Raw genomic sequence first — 17,253 nt, 5'->3', positions numbered from 1 at the left:
CAGCTCCAGCAAGGGGCTGGGTTTATCCAACCCTGTTTGCTTCAAACTGCATTGTTCTTCAAGCTGGGAACAGGGAACAACCAGGGAATGCCTCCTGCTCACGGGTTTCCAGTGAACCCAGAGCCAACTCCATCGCCCTGCATGTGGGAAGAGCTCAGAGCTGTGGCAAGGCACAGCTTGGGGGGATGGCATGGGAAGGACAGTGATGCCCACAGGGCATTTCCCAGCATCTCTGAGTACACTGTAATTGGAATTTTATCATATTAGAGGTTTTCCAACCTTAATTGTTCTATGAACATCCTAGGAGCAATAGGGACAGGTGCTCAACAGAGACACCACCCAGCTGGGAGGTCACTCCAAATGCCCAGGCAGACACTGGGAGAGCTGGACGAGGTCCACACAAGAGCCTCAATGTCAGTTTATTGAGCACAGATGTGCTGGGACAGGTTCTGGTCCTCCCTCTTCCTCCTGAACAAGGACTGTGATCTCAGCTGTTAGAGGGCTCTTAAATCAAATTTATATTTAAAAAAATATATAAATTCAAATATCCCCACCTACTCACATGCCCAGAAATCAATGAGCCTTGAATAACCTCGAAGGGGTTAGCAAAGAGAAAACTAACAGCTGGGCCTAAGCCCCAATTTTCCTGACTCAGGGAAGAGTGCCAGAGGCTGGGATGCACTGGGATGGTAGCAAGAGCTCTGCAGAGCCTCTGAAGGAAGGAAGGGGTGTAAATACAAAACTATATATACATATATCTCCAGCAATAGCAAAACAACAGGGCATACGGCAGGCTAAGCTCTCGGCAGACTCTGCTAAATGGTTTCCAATTAATTAACTGATTACATGATAGAACAGAAGGGGATTCAAGTGAGTGCTGTTGACCTTTAAGAATAATTAATATCATCAGGATAGCAAAACTCGTCCAAGAAAAATAATTAGGAAGATTCTAATATTGCCTCCAAAGCCACATTGAAAGGGGTGAGGAAGGTTCTGGTTAATTCAGAGGCACAGTTCCCACGTATTTCCTAGGAAACCCATTTCTCCCTTGTACTTGCTTCCACCCTCAGATCTCCCACACACACGTGCTTCTTCCCTACCCCAGTCAATCCTCCCCCTCCTCTCCAGATCCATTTCCCTGTCACCTCTCCTACACCCCAACCCCCTTCTGCTCTCCATGTCTTCCCTAAAGACTCCTTGCTCCTTGTTGTAACCATCTCTCTCCATACCCTGGCCCCTGTCCCTGCCACAGACTCATCCCATCCCCTGCTCCTCTTTGGCCAGCCCAGAGTTCCACTCTCTGCCTTCCTGAACCTCAGAAAGAAGCCCTGGTCCCTCCATATGACATCAATCCACTTTTTATCTGCAGTCAGCACTGGCACCTTCATCGGCTGACAGAAGGCAAGCACTGCATGTCATCCCAAAAAAAGCCCTTCCCTGCTTTTCCTCAGTAGTCAAATCTATCCCAGAGGCTGGTCTGGGAAGCAGATGTAAGAGATGCACAGCAACAGGAGGAAGATGGGAAACTCATGAATCCCATTACACCTCAGCAAGCACATGAGAATACTCATACCTCACTATATTCTCCTTGCTCCTCCTTTCCCAGTTTGCTTGGCCCCAGTGTCATGCGTGGGAGAGGGGTTGGAAAGCCATTTAGCCAAGCAGGAACTGTAGTGCTGAGCTTCTCGGGGAAGGTAGCCTGGACACACTGGGAGTGAGGCTGCATGAGCAGCCAACATTTCTTGTGAGGGAAGTGTAAAAAAACCAACCCTGGAACGAAATCCACCTTTGCAGCGAATAAATAAATTTCCTCTGCTGCTTATTATCATTAAAACTTCTGTGGCTTGACACTTCACTAAATTATAGATAAAAGGAAAAATGGTCTTCCTGGGCTCAGAAAAGCAGGCTGCTGCCAGAGCCCTGTGTTTACAGCAGCTAATGAAAAGAAAGCCTGCCATTAGCCTGCAGCACTCGCCCCACCTTGGCAGGGAACAGAGCTACCTGCAGCCCCAGCAGTGGGAGCAGCAGCTGGGCACCACGAGGGAGCAGAGCTGGGGACAGGCAGGGGGAGGTGAGCACAGGGGAAATGAAGGGCCCATGCCATCAGCCAGCAGAGATGGCAGCTGCCATCTCCCATGCTGTGCGGAGCTCCTGGCCGCAGCAGGAGGTGAGGCTGACGTGCTCCAGCTACACCTCATCAGATGACAAGAGAAACAGCTTGGGAGACAGACAGCAGCAAGCAGGACCTGCCTCACCCAGGCTGCTGCCTTCCCCCAGTGTCTGTGGGGTGGGCATGGGGAACAGGGAGACAGCAGGTGCCTGGGACACACCTGTGTCCTGAGCACAGGCACAGGAGCACCTCTGCCCAAAAACCTGTTTGCAGCACCTGAGCACACAGGGAGGAATCGTGCTCTGAGAAGAGACCTGCCTGCAGCCACAGCTGAGCCATGGCATGATGTGCCTCCTGACAGCCCAAGGATTGCTGGGCTGAGGGGAACAGGGTGACTTAATCCAGGCAGAGCCCAGTGAAGCCTGCTTGCTGCACTCCACACTTATAACCACTCCAAAAGCAGAAACACGCTTTGCCTTTGACAGTTAACTCTGTCAAAATAAACAGGAATGTCTGCACACAAAAGTTCCATTTTACCCATTCTTCTGAATACATTACGTACTTAAAAAGAAGTATCTTTTGCTGGTCACTGTGAGGAATATTTTCCAATGAAAAGACTAATCACCACAAAGCACTGAGTGCTTCAGAGTGCAGCAGGCATTCCTTCATTATTCTGAGACAGCAAATTACCCACAATTATCAACACGCACAACTGGATACAGCAAACATTCAGCCAAAGCCCAGGGATTGTGGTTGCAGTGAGGCTGGATGGCAGATGTCCTAGAGAACTACTCATGTGAGAAACCCCCAGACAGCAGCTGGGTAGTGGTGCTGCAAAACAAATCCATTCACGCTGCAGAGCACAGTCAGTGCCAGGAATCACTGCAGCTCGGAAAGTTTGTATTCACAGAATCCTAGAGAGGCTTGGGTTGGAAGAGATCTTGGAGGTCACATTGTGCCAAACCCCCTGCCATAGGCAGAACACCTTTCACCAGGTCAGGCTGCTCAGAGACCCATCCAGCCTGGCCTTGAGCACTTCCAGGGATATTGCAGGTATTGCAGCTGTCAAAGAGGCATCTGGGCAGGCTGGCTGCACAGCAGGAGAGATGGAAGAAAAAAGACACTGCTGACAGTGAAACCAGCCTGGGCACCCCACAGGCAAGCTCCCACCCCATGCCTTGAGCCAGCCTGCAGCTGCAGCCAGGAAAGCACAGGCTTGGGCTGGAAGGTGAAGGAGTTTGTTCCAAGAGAAGGGCAGAAGAGGCAGGGAGCAAACCCAGGGAGGGCAGGGAAGCCGGGAGGCTTCAGCACAGACCGGGAGCTGGGTCAGAGGCCAGGCGGCTGCAGGGAGAGGGGACGGGCGCAGGAGGGACGGGAGGAGCCGCCGGCCCTGTCCGTGGTGCTGAAGCGCGGCCCCGCGGGGCGCAGGGCACCGGGCACCAGCACAGCTCCCTGGGGAGCAGCCTCGGGAATGCCCAAGCATGGCTTCAGGCGTGCTGGAGGACAGCAGGCATGAAACACGGTCACCCACAGCTCCCTGGGGAGACACACCTCTGGCTCTCACTGGCAGCCCTCTAAACACCCCCCAGTCTCTTACATCTGACGGAATTCACAATTCATCCCTTCCCAAATACAAATAAGGGGAGGGGTTGGTGGGAAACTCCACCCTTTGACCAGTATTCTAATAAAATTTTATAATTCCTATAAAACTCGCGGCTGCCTAACTTATGACATTTAAATTCCTGCCTTGTCACACACCATCATGAATTAATGTCCCATCATTCATGCCCTGTCGTATCTTATTGCTCAAATACCATATGATTTTAATGTTTCTATTTTTCTGCCCTGTTGCTTATTGCCAGTATATCAAAAAGGGAAAACCAGCCCTGTAATCATACTGTTAGTAAACCAGGATCATGGAAAGACAAATCTCAGGACAGATAACTTTGGTGGTCACTAAACTTCCACTCATCCTGGCATGACTGTTCATTCCTGAGCAGGTTTCCATATCCTCAGGTGCCCCCTCCCAGGAAGGGTTCCTCTTCCCTCTGCAGCCCCTCTCACACTGGAACAGGCAGGTAAGAAATTGCTTTGCAGCACAGGGTTTGGGGAGGAAACGAGGGACAGTCAGAGGTTCTTTCTGGAGCTGCAGTGATCTCAGAAGCCTAGAAACAAGATCCATTCCATGTCATGCCCAAATCTCCAGAAATCAGCTCAATCTCTGCTACTGGTGGTCTCAGAGAAGTGGTGAGGTTTAACCAAGGTCTCGTTTTCAGGATCACAGCCAAGAGAAATGTTGTGCCTCTCTTGGAGGGGAAGTTCACCACAAGACATCCATCAGGCCAGTGTTGCACAGCAAAGACTTGGTCAGAGGCTGACTCCCCCAAACATACCAACTTGTCTGAAGTTCACAGTTGACTCCAGTCTTGCAAAAAAGAAAAAAAAAGGCGAACAAAAAAACCCTCAACCAACCAAAAAATACAAAAAAAAACATACAAACAACAAACCCCACATCATTGTAGGAACAGCTTCATTTTAAACATTCCCAGCACTGTCTGCAGACTTTTTTAAAGAGTGGATGGGAAAAAACAGGACCTTTCCAAAAACCACAGCTTCATATGTCAGTCAAAAGACAATTGATCAAATTTCAGAAAGGGAAATAACTCTCACAATGTAACTGGAAAGATCATCTCAACATTTCAAAGGAAGGAATGAGATACAAATGCAGAGTGAAATCCTGAGAGCCCAGGTTCCAGAGTCATAGACATTACATAAGAACCCAAATATGCAAAACTTATTGTGACAGAGTTATTGTAACTGATCTTACACTGCAACAGCATCCCACAACTCAAGGCCAGGTTTCAGTAGAAATCATACAAGGTGTTCTGCCTCAAATAGATCAAATAAAAGCAGAGAAAATAAATGTTATTCCAGGTTTTAAGATGGGGAACTGAAGCAGGACAAATCTTGGCACGAAACATGAAGTGCTTGAGTTGGAAACTCTCAGGTCCTACTAGAGTGCATCAGTCACAAACTCACTGCTCCCCTTTCTATCACAGTACAATAAACCCTCTCCACAGCCCAGCAAGGCAGCCTGCAGCCAGGAATTAGTTACCCAGCCCTCTCAATGCAGGTCAAATTATTTCAACCCAGCCTGAAGGGAAGCCACAGTCCTGCAGGGAGCTGGTCTCTCCTCTGGCCTTGTGCACAATGGCTGGTAAAATGCAGGACCTACCTCTGCTACTGCAGCAAAAGGAGAAGCTGCAGTTAGCTGCTTATCAGTCACCTGCGGCAGGAAACTGGGAATAAACATGCCATCAAACCCCTGCTGCCGATTAGCATATCAGCAAGGACCTGCTCTACACTGGCATCCAGGGGACAAAGCAGATGGGGAGAAAACAGGGAAGTTTATGGAAGCAGAGGAGATGTTACAGCTGTTTATTTTAGTGGCTGTGCTGTAGGCATGCCCAGAATTTTATAGGGCTGGAGACATATGGGGGGAAAATGCCTCCCTAAGTTAATCGCAGCACAGTGATTTGATCTCGGAAGGGGCTGGAGCAGGAACATCCTTAGAGTACAAATGGGAATCAAAAGGTAGCCAAGCTGCTGCCTGCTTTGGGATAGTGAAGGAATATTCACCTAATAGAACTTAAAGGCTGTTTAAATCTTTCTCATACTTCTTATTTTGCCTATATTCATGAAGAGAAATTTAACTCCTATTTAGGAAATGCGAAACAAAACACATTAAACTATCAAGAAGGTGGTTTGGGCAAATGCATTTTGCTCCATCCTCCCAGTGAACTAAGAGCTCACCCACTGTCATACACTGTGCCCAGCTGGTAGCCACTGCCTCGTGAGGCTGCATTGATTCAGGAGAGGGATGGGAAATCAAGGCCAATTAAAACACAACACTTTGGGTTAGGAGGAGACTGCCAGGATGGGTGTGACAGCACTGCAGTGGTGGAAGGACAAAGCAGGAAGAAACCATCGGGAAGGAGGCAGAAGGCTAACAGGACATCCAGAATCAAGTGGAGGGTTGCAGGCAGGCACAGGGCCTGAAGCTGGTTGTGGAATGGAGCAAGAGAGAGAGAGTTTAACCCTAATTCATATCCAAGAATGGTTCTCTCAGAGCAAGACAACAGATTATTAACTCTGAGCAGGGGAAAAATGACCCTCAAGGCATGACCAAGAGGAAACAGTGTTCCACTTGGAATAATTCAGCATCTGATTATTTGTTTATTTCTTTATTTAGTGTAAGATCTCAATCAATCTCCCAGACACACAGAGCAAAGAAAGTGAAGCTTGCCAGCCTTGCAGAGGGTTGCCTGCCGCCCTCTGAAAGCACACAGGCCTCAGTTTTTGGAGTGCTATGAGTCCTGTCCTGACACAGCACTGAAGAGGACAGAAAGTAACACACCAACTTCAAACTACCTCAGCCCCCTTAATTTTCAGGGGATGCAGCCTTGTGTTTTTCTTATGTAAACCTAAGCCTGTAACGTAACTCTGGGAATCCCCATGCCAGAGCTACAAACTACATTCAGTACCAAGGTACCAGCTCACCTGACACTGCACAACTGCCTTGAACCAAACCAGAACACTGAAGCCAACCCCATCCTCAGAAAACACCACAACCTACAAAGGATATTCTGGGAAGCTCCAGATTATTCACAGCTCAAATTTGCCCATGAAAAGAAGCCCATGGATCATCCAGCTCAGTCTTTCAGCAGACAAAGCATGTCCCTGCAGCATTCCTGCCAGCACCTTCCAGTTATTCCCCAGTCCTCATTTTGGGGAGAAAGGGACCGACATGATCACAGTGATAAAAACATCTGGGAAGCTGGTCATCTGACCACAACACCACACCATACTCAAAAAAAAAACAATTACACACAGCATGAGCCAGCCCAGGGTCACCATCTCTAAAACCTTTGGGTGAAGCCTGGAAGGGAAAGCCTGATCCTCAACCCTGTCTTCACCCTGGCAGGCAGCACTGAGAGAGTGCTCTTTGATAGAGGCTGTGTCTGGGCTGGCCCACAAACTAATTTTGAGCATGTATAAACCTCTAGAAGACAGTTTAAAAAGAGTCTCTGATGCAGACTGAAATGGTAATTATTAATTTTCTAAATAGAAATCTGACTACTTAAGCCTTATTTAAAAGCATGCCTGTCTCTGTAATTACACAGCCTTAATTTGTTTTCTTTACTACACAATAAATAAGGTGTGCACAATTACCTCTGCAAATACAAGGCAGTGCCTCCTGACTGGCTGGTTGAGTACGCAGCCGCCCAGGAAAACATTCTGAGGGAATCACAGCCTCTCAAGTAGCTGCTCCCTGGAAAGGGTGACTCAGACACTGCAAATATCAACTTGTCTGGCTGTAGGCACAGCCTGCTCTACTGTCCCACAGCCAGTGGAAGTCCTGTTCTCCCCTGTGCACCAGTTCCTGGAGCACTGTGAAGCTCATTTCTGCTGTGGACTTCCCAGTGCCTCACAAGGAACATGATAATGCTGAATCCTTCCCCACAAGGAAGGATTTACTCTGCCTGGTTTCATGATACGTGTAGGAAGTTGATAAACTCCTGACTTGTAACCCTCTATCAAGTTCAAATAAATTGGCCAAATGTTTCCAGTGTCATTATGAAGACAGAGAGAGCGAGAACATGCAGGGCTCTTCCCTCACTAAGCTGTGCTAAACACAGCAGCACAGTAAATATGTATTCAGGTGGTTTACATTTCTCAAATTTAGGAACCATACCATCCTAGAGTTTTCTTGTACAGCCTCAAGCCAAAGACTGAGGTTTTCTGTCAACACAAACATTTCCTCTGCTCCGCTGCATCACCTGCTACCACTAACACCCAGAAACCTTGGCTACAAAGGCTCAGTCTTCCACAGCCTAGACCTGTTGGTCCTCACATCCAGGGCATGAGATTGTCCAGGACCATCTCTGTAATAGCCAAAGGGCTGTCAAACATGCACGGAAATTGGACCAGGAACCCACCAATGCAACTTCTCCCAGTGAGATGATCTCCAATAGGGGTACCCGACACTGGAAGATATCCAGCTTGGGTCAGACATGCATCCACCCCTATTTAGCACCCAGCCAGTATTTGTTTTAGAAGGACTGAACTGTCTCAGCCCAACCACCAGCAGAAGAGGTAGAGCCATGCTGCAAAACCCACTGTTGTATTTTGGATTGTCTCCATAGCAGTGACAGGCTTCACATCACCAATGATCAGACCAGCCATGAGCCCTAATTGTCCCCATTCAAGGGGAAGGGAGAGGAAACCAAAGCTATTTCTAGATTCACACCTCTGTCTCACAGTCACCCACTGCTCCTCCACTGATTACATCAGCCTCAAACCCCTTGCACTTAATACAGCTAATTTCAAACCTTAAAAGTACTGGCATGACCCTGCCTGTTGGAGCAATCTGAGGTCCACCACTTGAGCAGCTGAATGCTGAAAATCCCCTTCATGGATTCCCACCTTTCCTCCCTGACTCTGTGGTGGGGAAGGGGAAAAAACCAAGCCAAGCTTCACCCAAACCCTCACAAACCTGAGCTCCTGCAATTAGAGCTGGGATAAGTGATCTGCTTGTGATTGCACAGCTGGGGTCTGAAGACGAGCGCGTGCACAGAGGAAGGGCCAGAAATAGATGCTGCTGGGAGAAGGCAGAGCTATCTGGCCCATCTGAGAGGAGGAAACCTTGATGAAAGGCACTGGGAAAAACCTCAGTTCAGCAGGAAGTTTCAATTTAACCCAGGAGGGGAAGGCAGGCATGTGTGGGGTGGAAAAAGGCTTTTGAGACCTCAGAATTTGTACGTAAGTTTCAAGTGAAAAAAAACCTGCTCAGACCCAGCTTGTAACACCCTGCAAAGGTCCAGTCTGGGGTCCCCACCACCCTGTGCCAACCCTCCCTGGCAGTGAAGCCACTCTGTCATTTATTAGACATATTTGTCTTCTTATTGACTCAGCTCCACCAGCAACCACCCAAACAACCACCAAAGGAGAAAGAAAATCAGAGTGGCAGCAAGAATGTGTAGCAGTGACTCAACAAGCCCTAAGCACCACCCCGTGGTCCCAGCCCTGCACACAGCCCCACCACGAGAGGACTGGGACAGTATCCTTCACTCCCATCCTCTCCTGTACCTCACTACAGCAGCCCAAGACTTACAGCAGAGTGACATTTCCATTAATCCTTTTATCCCTGGCTCCTACATGCAGAGGCTGCAGAAAATGTCAGGCCTTTGAGCTGAGCTTCCAGGGAGGCATCTTGATGTGCTGGCAGAGTGCTGAGGCCATGGAGGGGATCCCAGGTGGCACCAGGCACCTGCCAGGCTTTGCAGAGCCTCACCAGACACCCTGGCTGCAAGGGAGCATCAAAGGCATCATGGTCTGAGAGCCTTTGGGAAGCAGCAGGGGGCCACCAGCCCTGCAAGCCCAGGTCTCCCATCCTCAGCTATCCAGCATCCCTCATGGGGAACATCCACACTGCCAAGCCCCAGGAACAGCATCAAAACCCACTGGCAAACACTAAGCAAATAATGTACTTACTTGCCTGGAGCTCCAAAAGGCAAGGAAAGAAAGATGTTAAGAACATGATCAATCTTACAGGGCCCAAGCAGTAAACAAACACATATTTCATCACCACGTACCAATCCTAACTCTTGACAGAAGATGGATGCGGGGTTTTTTCCACTCACAAAAGTAATTCCAAAAGACAAAAACAAACACTTTGGGGAAAAGCAGCAACAATTGCCTGTGTACACATTAATGGCATGTTCAGCCTCAAAGCTAGCATACATGGCCTTCTAAACTCCTACGACATCCAAACTAATTTCATCAGGAATCAAATGTTATTCATTTTATCTGCTAGATACATAAACAGCAACTGCACAATTGACAAACAACCATCAAAAAAAAGAAATCAATTCAGAATGGTTCAGAGAGAACTGCTTCCCAGGAACAAACAACTACAGAAAACACAAAACAAATGCTACAAATCAAAATAACAAAGAGCAAAAATCAGGAATATCCCAGTGGTCAGCATTAACGAGGGTTTATTATGAAAATATGCAATTCTTGAAGCTCAAAAAGGCTCAGTTTGTGTTCACAATGCCCTCAACTATTCATGTCCTTTGGTACTGCAGATCTTCTATTTAGCAAGTACTTTACTGTCACTTAGCAACTGTAAATGGTTTTCCAAAAAGGAAGCTTTTGGGGTTTCTCAGTTCACATCATCTCTGAGCAGACATCACAAGACAACTGCTCTGCAGGTCGCATCCATCTCCTTGCCCCAGGAACGAGTCTGTACCGATGGCCCAATGCACCCACACACTCAAATGAATGCACTTTTTCACTGAAGAAGCCACTAGCACTGCTTTCCAAAAAGCAGGGATAAACACTCCCATTCAGCCCATCAGCTGGTGCCCAAGGCCAGGGCCTCTCACCAAACCCTTTTCACCTTTCATATCTACAGTGGAGCAGAGAGGGCTTTGATCTTGGACACAGTCACTTGGACAAACTATTTCAAGCCCACTGAGCACCTTGCACAGTGGCCTGGAATTCAGGCTTTTCTTTATCACCTTGGGAAAAGTAAATACACATTTGGAAAAGAAACCAGTGCACTTGGCCTCAAGGATGTGGAAATTCCCTGAGACACCACTCTCCAGGTAACAGTGCCCCAGCAGCTGGACACTTGTGCGATGTCCCAGGATAGCAGGGCTCCAGCCTCTTTGGCACAAAACATCCCTACCCCACACCCCTGCAGACACCAGTTTAAGAAGTCAACAATTAGCAGCAGAGCTGGCAGCTCCATACCCCAGGATTTGTGTCAGAAAAGCAGCCTTTGGTTAAAAAGTAACGAGCAGGGCAGGCTCTGGCTCTGCTCTGGGGTGGGCAGCCAGACTCAGCGGAACTCAGCAGAAAGGGAAATGTGCAGCATCACCACGGGGCTTGTGATGATGCTGCACTCATCAGAGCTGCCACCAGAGCCAGGGCAGTCATTAGGAACCCAAACCCCTCAGCTTCCCAGCAGGAGCCCTCCCCATCCTGCACTGCAGCCCTTTCCACTTCCCTGTGCAGTTTGCTTTTCCATCTCCTGCCCTTTCCCTTCCCCATCAGCACTCCCCTTCCCTCTCCTTGCAGTCCCCCACAGGGACTTTGGGGATCCACCTTGGGAACCACATTTCCACAGGGAGAAGAGGCAAAAGGGGACAGGAGCCATTGGCACTTACATATAGTGCAGGTGGGGGTTCTTGGCAAAGGCTCTTGGCTGGATGTTTCGTAGTCCTGAGTTCCTGATTGTCCTGTGGAGAGATGCAGAAGGGCAGCCATGGAGTCAAGGCAGACAATTGCTCTGCTCCCACATCCACCAAGGCTTGCTGGGGTAGCACAGGCCATCTCCTGCTCCTCTGCTCTCCCTCCATCTCCACAAGCAGCACTGCACAGCAAACCTAACCACAGAAAAGTCATCTCCCATCTTCATACCAAAGAGGAAACCCTGCTGCTTGCAGCTCTGATAAAGAAGGGTATTTTCCATAGGGAATTCTGGATCTTGAAGGCAGAATAATCCTTTTCACAGCCCACTTTGGAAAAGCTCTATCAGTACTATAACCAGGATTTGTCAGTACTCTCAAACACGTGGTGTGACTATTGGGGATGGTCCTGTGCAGGGCCAGGAGTTGAACTTGATGATCTTTGTAGACCCCTTCCAGCTCAGCATGTTCTGTAATTCAGGAAATATCTGCTGTCTCTGCTGCTTTGTTACGTGAGGAGAGAACAACAGCCAGCCTGCTTACGAGGGTTTTGTGTGTTAAAAGTACAGCTTGCTGGAATTTGGTTACTGAATGCTCAGCCCCATACAGCTCCTCCAGCCCATATGGGAGCTGTACTTAATGTAAAGCTCCCAGTGAAACACATTATTAGAGTCTCTGATTAGCCCTGAGCAACACTCTGCATCTCACACATGCAGCACCCAGGGTGCTCACAGATCCAGAGGATGTAGGAGGGCGAATTAGGAGACTGGCTGGCATCCTTGCTTGGCCAGGCTTCCCAAGCATATGCAAAGTCCCTTCAACCCCATGGACCTCAGTTTCCCCTCCGTGACGCACAAAACTGACCTCTCTTTATGCTCAGAGAGCTGTGCAGGGAGATGCAATTCCCTTCCTGCACAGCACAACCATGATGGTAACTGCACTAAATGAGGACCAACAGCCCAGCAATGAAGGATTGGTGGAGACAGCTGGAATTTCACATTGTGGGGCTGGAATGAGTCAGAGCAACACACAAGCCCAGAACCAGAACAGCAGGGGAGAGGAGAGGTCAGGGCTAATGTGTGTTGACAGAGCTGTCAGGAGCTAGCAATCCTCCTCCTCACAGACCCAGCCAAGACCAAAAGGCATTTCATCTCCATTTTGTGGACTCCCATAGCAAAACACAGCAGATCCAGCAGCTTAAACTGGCAGCATGGGGGCTGCAGAGGGAAGGAAGCCATGGCTCTGCTGGCAGGAAGAGGCTGCCCAGGCCCATTCCCCTCCCCAATGCACAGGACATACTCACAGCCTCTGGAGTCCTGTGTACAGCTCCATGTCAACGGCGTTCAGTGTCTGCAAGTTCTTCCAGTTCTCTATGTGTCTGTGGAGAAGAAGGAAAGGCTCAGCTGTGGCACAACCAGATGGCTGCTGAGCCCATGCCAGGGACAGCACACGGAGGGAGGATGTGATACCCTACCACCCAGCCCCATTCTGTTTTCCCAGCCTTTTGGAAAAGTCGAATAACATGGGTTCACCCACAGTTTCAAGCCATTGAATATCCTTGCCCAAGTCATTGCCCCTCCCTGCACACATATCAGTGAACAAAGTCACAATTGAAATGGGTCGTGCAAAAAGAGGGAAAGCAAATAAAACCTCTCAACAAAAAAATTAGTGCCTAAATGAAAAAAAAGTCATATATTCATCCAGTCTCTAAGCGGGGTGGATAAACAGGCTCCTAGCCTTTGCTGGCTGGACATGCTGCTGGCAGGAGAGCACCACGCTCAGTTTGGAAACATTGCCTTTATTACAAATTCCTCAGTCGCCTGGGGCAGTCTGGCAGGTATGTTACAGAGAACAAAAACAGAAATAGATCTGTCACTGCAGGATCACTTTCAGTAAATATTAGAGGCGGGGGAAGGTGACAGATCAGCAGCCCCAGAGAACAGGGTCCCCTGTTATCAGCAGCACAGGAGTGATGCTGGCAGCAGTGGGGCTGCCTGGCTGTGGCCACCAGCCTCTGCTAAGAGGCTGCAATGCTGTGTGGTGTGAAAGGAGTTCAGTCCTCATTTCCCAGGCAGTTTTCAACCAGTTCTGGCGGTCTCCCAGATTAAACTCAGACACCCTCCCACCAGGAACACAAACATTTTCAAGAGGGTCTTTTCTGAGAAGCAGGTGGAGGTAGTCCTCTCTAAAAGCCAGCTGAGAGAGGGAAAACATCTGGCAGGTCCCTTCAGACAATATGTGAAAGAAGCCCAACTTTGAAGTCTCTGAACATGTGCACCCAAGCTCACATCTGCCTTGATGCAATAGTTGGCTTTGGACTTGACCCTGGAGAGGAGAAACATCTCCAAGTGATGAAGGGTTGGAGCGATGAGAAAACACTGAGAACTATGCTGTGATTCTAGGCAAGAAGGTTGCAGGACCCCACATGGTGAGCGAGCAGAAGAGGGACCTTACACCACTTACAGAGCAGTCACAGGGGCCACAGATTCCTCCTCCAGCATTTTCTATGCCATGTGCGTGCACAAGAACAGGTGAATTAGCATGAGGGAAATACATGGACCTACTTGAGCCACATCCCAAATTACATCCATCTCAAAAAAAGTAAAACACAAAGCCTGAACTAAATCTCCTTTTATTTCTCTGCTCTCACCACATAGATCCAAGAAATGAGAAACCCACAAGAGTCACCTTTGCTTTCCACATGTTCCACAATTTGTCTGCATGCCCAGAGGGGTTATGTTAAGGACACAGCACAAGCTTCCACATGCTGCTGCAGGACAGGATAAGTCACAGTTCATCCCCAATGCCCTGCTCATCAGCTGAGCCTGCCTGTGTCCCAGACAGAATGAGAAACAGGACACTATCACGGCCACTTGGTGTTCCCTGCCATTGTCTACGGCCCCTGTGAACATTTCCAGAACAAAACACAGACTGGGAGGAGTCAGTCAGGGGATCCAAGAGCTCAGTGAAACTCTGGAGGCAAGGCAGGGCTGCCAGCTCAGGCTTTGGGCCATGAGATTGCAGAACTGAGCAAGGCCAGAAACAAAGGCTGAAAACATTTCCTATCTGCAACTCCTACATAACAAAGTGAGGGTCCTCCAAGAGAAAGGACATGGGAAGGAGGAATGGGATGATCTTGATTTGCCACCAGGGCAAGCTGCAGCTACAGCATCCAAGCAATGACCTTCAGGGAGGGATGGAACAGCCCTGAGCCAGGAGTTACGGAGCAACCACAGCTGGGAAGGAGGCGGCGGCCAGATTGGCTCTTGTTTTATTGATTGTGTTTGCTAAAAAAAGTCAAGGTTATTTTTGACCTGACACTCAAAGCCATGTGGGCAGCATTCAAGAAGAGACAGAAAAAGACCTGAGCTTGTTCCCAGTGACATGTCCAGGCGTGAATTTCCTATGACTCAGCACTGGTGCATGGGGGTCTTGGGGCCTCCCCGTGGCATCCCCCACTCCCCCCAGTGACATAACTCTAGACTGTAAACACAGATCCATGACCTGTATTGTATTCCAGCCTCCCAAACAAAGCCCAAGAGCTTCCTGAGCCAGATATACTTTAGTTCATTACTTAACATGGACATACCACACCCGCAGAGAGACAAGAAAAACAGCAGTGGAAAAACACACGCACGCACATATATAGGATAATCCCCCAAACCAGCAGCTGCTTTATGTAGAGTGCAATGCAGGGAAGTAACAATTAGGTGCACGGGTCAGCAAGGGTCTTTGAGTCCTTTAAAATACACAAACACCTCCCTTCTCAGGGATTTGCAGAAATGGCTTTTTCCCTTTCTCTCTGATTTTTCAACTTAGCGTGAGTTGTACCCTTGCCCCTAGAAGTGACAAATCAGTCTTGGTTTACAGGCACTTCAAAGATACACCAGGAAAAATATTTTCTTTGGTTTCCTATTGCTTTAGAAAGAACAGTGTAACTTTGCACTGGCTGGGTTCACCTGAACCCACTTAAAAAACAAAACAGAAATGCATCTTATTCTGAAAGCTCAAGGAGTCAAGCTGTGATTGTAAAATTGGCAGTGGTTGCACAGGAAAGCAAACCAACCAAGCAGAGAAACTCCACCCCTGAAACTTCAGTCCCTCTCATGTCCTTCAATATCTCAGCTAGCTCCCCCTCTTTCCCTTCCAGGGTTTGCTTGCCCTAGAAATCCTGTATCCTCCCACTTGCTGCTGTAGACTGAGACCTTCCCTCCTCCTCCACCTCGGTTCATTAACCCCGCAGGAGCATGGGTGCCTGGTTCACACCAAATACAGCTGTGACAGCTCCCAGCCCTGCCCTGGTCGCCTCAGGCAGGCATTGAGGTATGAATTACAGTCAGTGGACTACAGTTTACTCCTCCCTGCACATCTCTAAGTACATATTCCTGTGGCATTCCTCAGTTATTACTAAGGCAAACTGCTCTTCTGCAAGACCCAATAGCTTCAGGAGCATGACCATACTTCACAAATCCTGAGGAGCTCACCACATGCAGACCCACCTAGACTCACGTCCAACTTCTAATCGAGACCACATGAGGTGCATCACTAACACAGATGATGTTGCTCACTTATTTTCTGGGTGGAGAATGGAGGGTAGGACGTGTTTGTTTAAACACTTCCTTCTCATACTTCTTGTTTGTTAGAAGGGTCCTGCTGGTCCCAGTCCCCTTGCTTGCACTGCAGAGCTGAGTTATACCACATCTTCGACAGACCAAGCAAATTCCATCTTGGGAGTAACAAGGGCTTGGCACTCCCAACTCAGATTGAAATGCTGCACCTCTCATTCCTTACCCAAATATACTCGCTTGCAACTTACATCCATTTTCTGTTGTGTCAAAAATGTCTTTGCTTAAGCAGCTCTTTTTCTTTCCTGGCACTTCTTCCTCCCCCCTTTACAAGCAGGAGCCAGGCCCACCCAGCTATCATTTACAAGCTACAGGATGCCAGGTCTTCTAAGGCAGCACATCTGTACCTGTGAAGTGCAAGGCAAATTGTCTCAAGTGCCCTGAAGAGACACTAACTCACGTCTCAGAAGTGATGCAGATATATTGCTCAGGCAGAGTCCTGGCAGCAAGCTTACTTTGTTTCTGATTTCAGACCCAGCACAACTAATGCTCACACTTGGTGATCAGTGCAAGAGGAAACACTGTGATAGACACATAGAAAATGGCTATTTGCTTTATCAGCCTGTTTAAGTCCCTTTTCCTTGAGTAAGAGTGACCAGAAACACAGAGCAGCCTCCAGGAGATTTCACTTGTGTAATAGCACGAGCAGCTCCCCAGTTACAGTGAAAAAGACCAGGATTGCAGCCTGAGATCACACTGGCCTTTATCACAGCCCCGTCAGCCAGGAGGCTTGTGTTTACCCCATTATTAAGGATGGCCCCCAACATTTCCATCCAGTAGGTAATTTCCAACAGACATGATTTCCTAGCCTCGTTACACCCACATTTATATCCACCCCACTTGGCATTGCAGTGTCTCTTGGGTTTGTTGCTGCAGCTGTTCCTGTTGGCCACTCTCAGCTGACTTTGTGTCCCCACAGCTCCAGCAGCAAAGCCCATGAGCACACTCCTGCCTCTTGTCCCAGCATCTCAATAAAAGCATGAGCCAACATCACCTCCAAGAAGTCTCAGCACTTCTCATCTTTCAGCACCTCCCACCAAGACTTTACCTAGCACACCTGGGCCAGACAGTGTCTTCTCTGAAAAACAAACCACTTGTGATGTAGTGCAGCATCACATTAACCTCTCGCCACAAAGTCATCTCTTTGCTGAGGAAATCAGCTGCCTTTCCAAAGGAAGGCATAGGCTTAGCCTGACAAAAGCCAACCTTAGGACACCAACCCTGCAACCATGCTTTAGAACTTGTTGAAAGCCATGTAGGC

The 17,253-nt window shown here is 48.6% G+C and overlaps 1 protein-coding gene across 3 annotated transcripts in view; it reads right to left on the bottom strand.

Moving 5' to 3' along the window:
* NTRK3 (neurotrophic receptor tyrosine kinase 3) overlaps positions 1 to 17,253 on the bottom strand; it is a 216,243-nt gene that overhangs the window by 171,126 nt on the left and 27,864 nt on the right. For all 3 annotated transcript variants that reach the window (XM_059858550.1, XM_059858551.1, XM_059858552.1), the window contains exons 2-3: positions 12,671 to 12,745; positions 11,347 to 11,418 (exon numbers count right to left, since the gene is read on the bottom strand). In XM_059858550.1, coding sequence (XP_059714533.1) covers positions 11,347 to 11,418; positions 12,671 to 12,745 — 147 coding nt within the window. The remainder of the gene's footprint in view (positions 1 to 11,346; positions 11,419 to 12,670; positions 12,746 to 17,253) is intronic.

Source organism: Haemorhous mexicanus, chromosome 13, assembly GCF_027477595.1.
Source record: "Haemorhous mexicanus isolate bHaeMex1 chromosome 13, bHaeMex1.pri, whole genome shotgun sequence".
Classification (NCBI taxonomy): domain Eukaryota; kingdom Metazoa; phylum Chordata; class Aves; order Passeriformes; family Fringillidae; genus Haemorhous; species Haemorhous mexicanus.
This window is presented reverse-complemented; position numbering and strand designations above follow the sequence as displayed.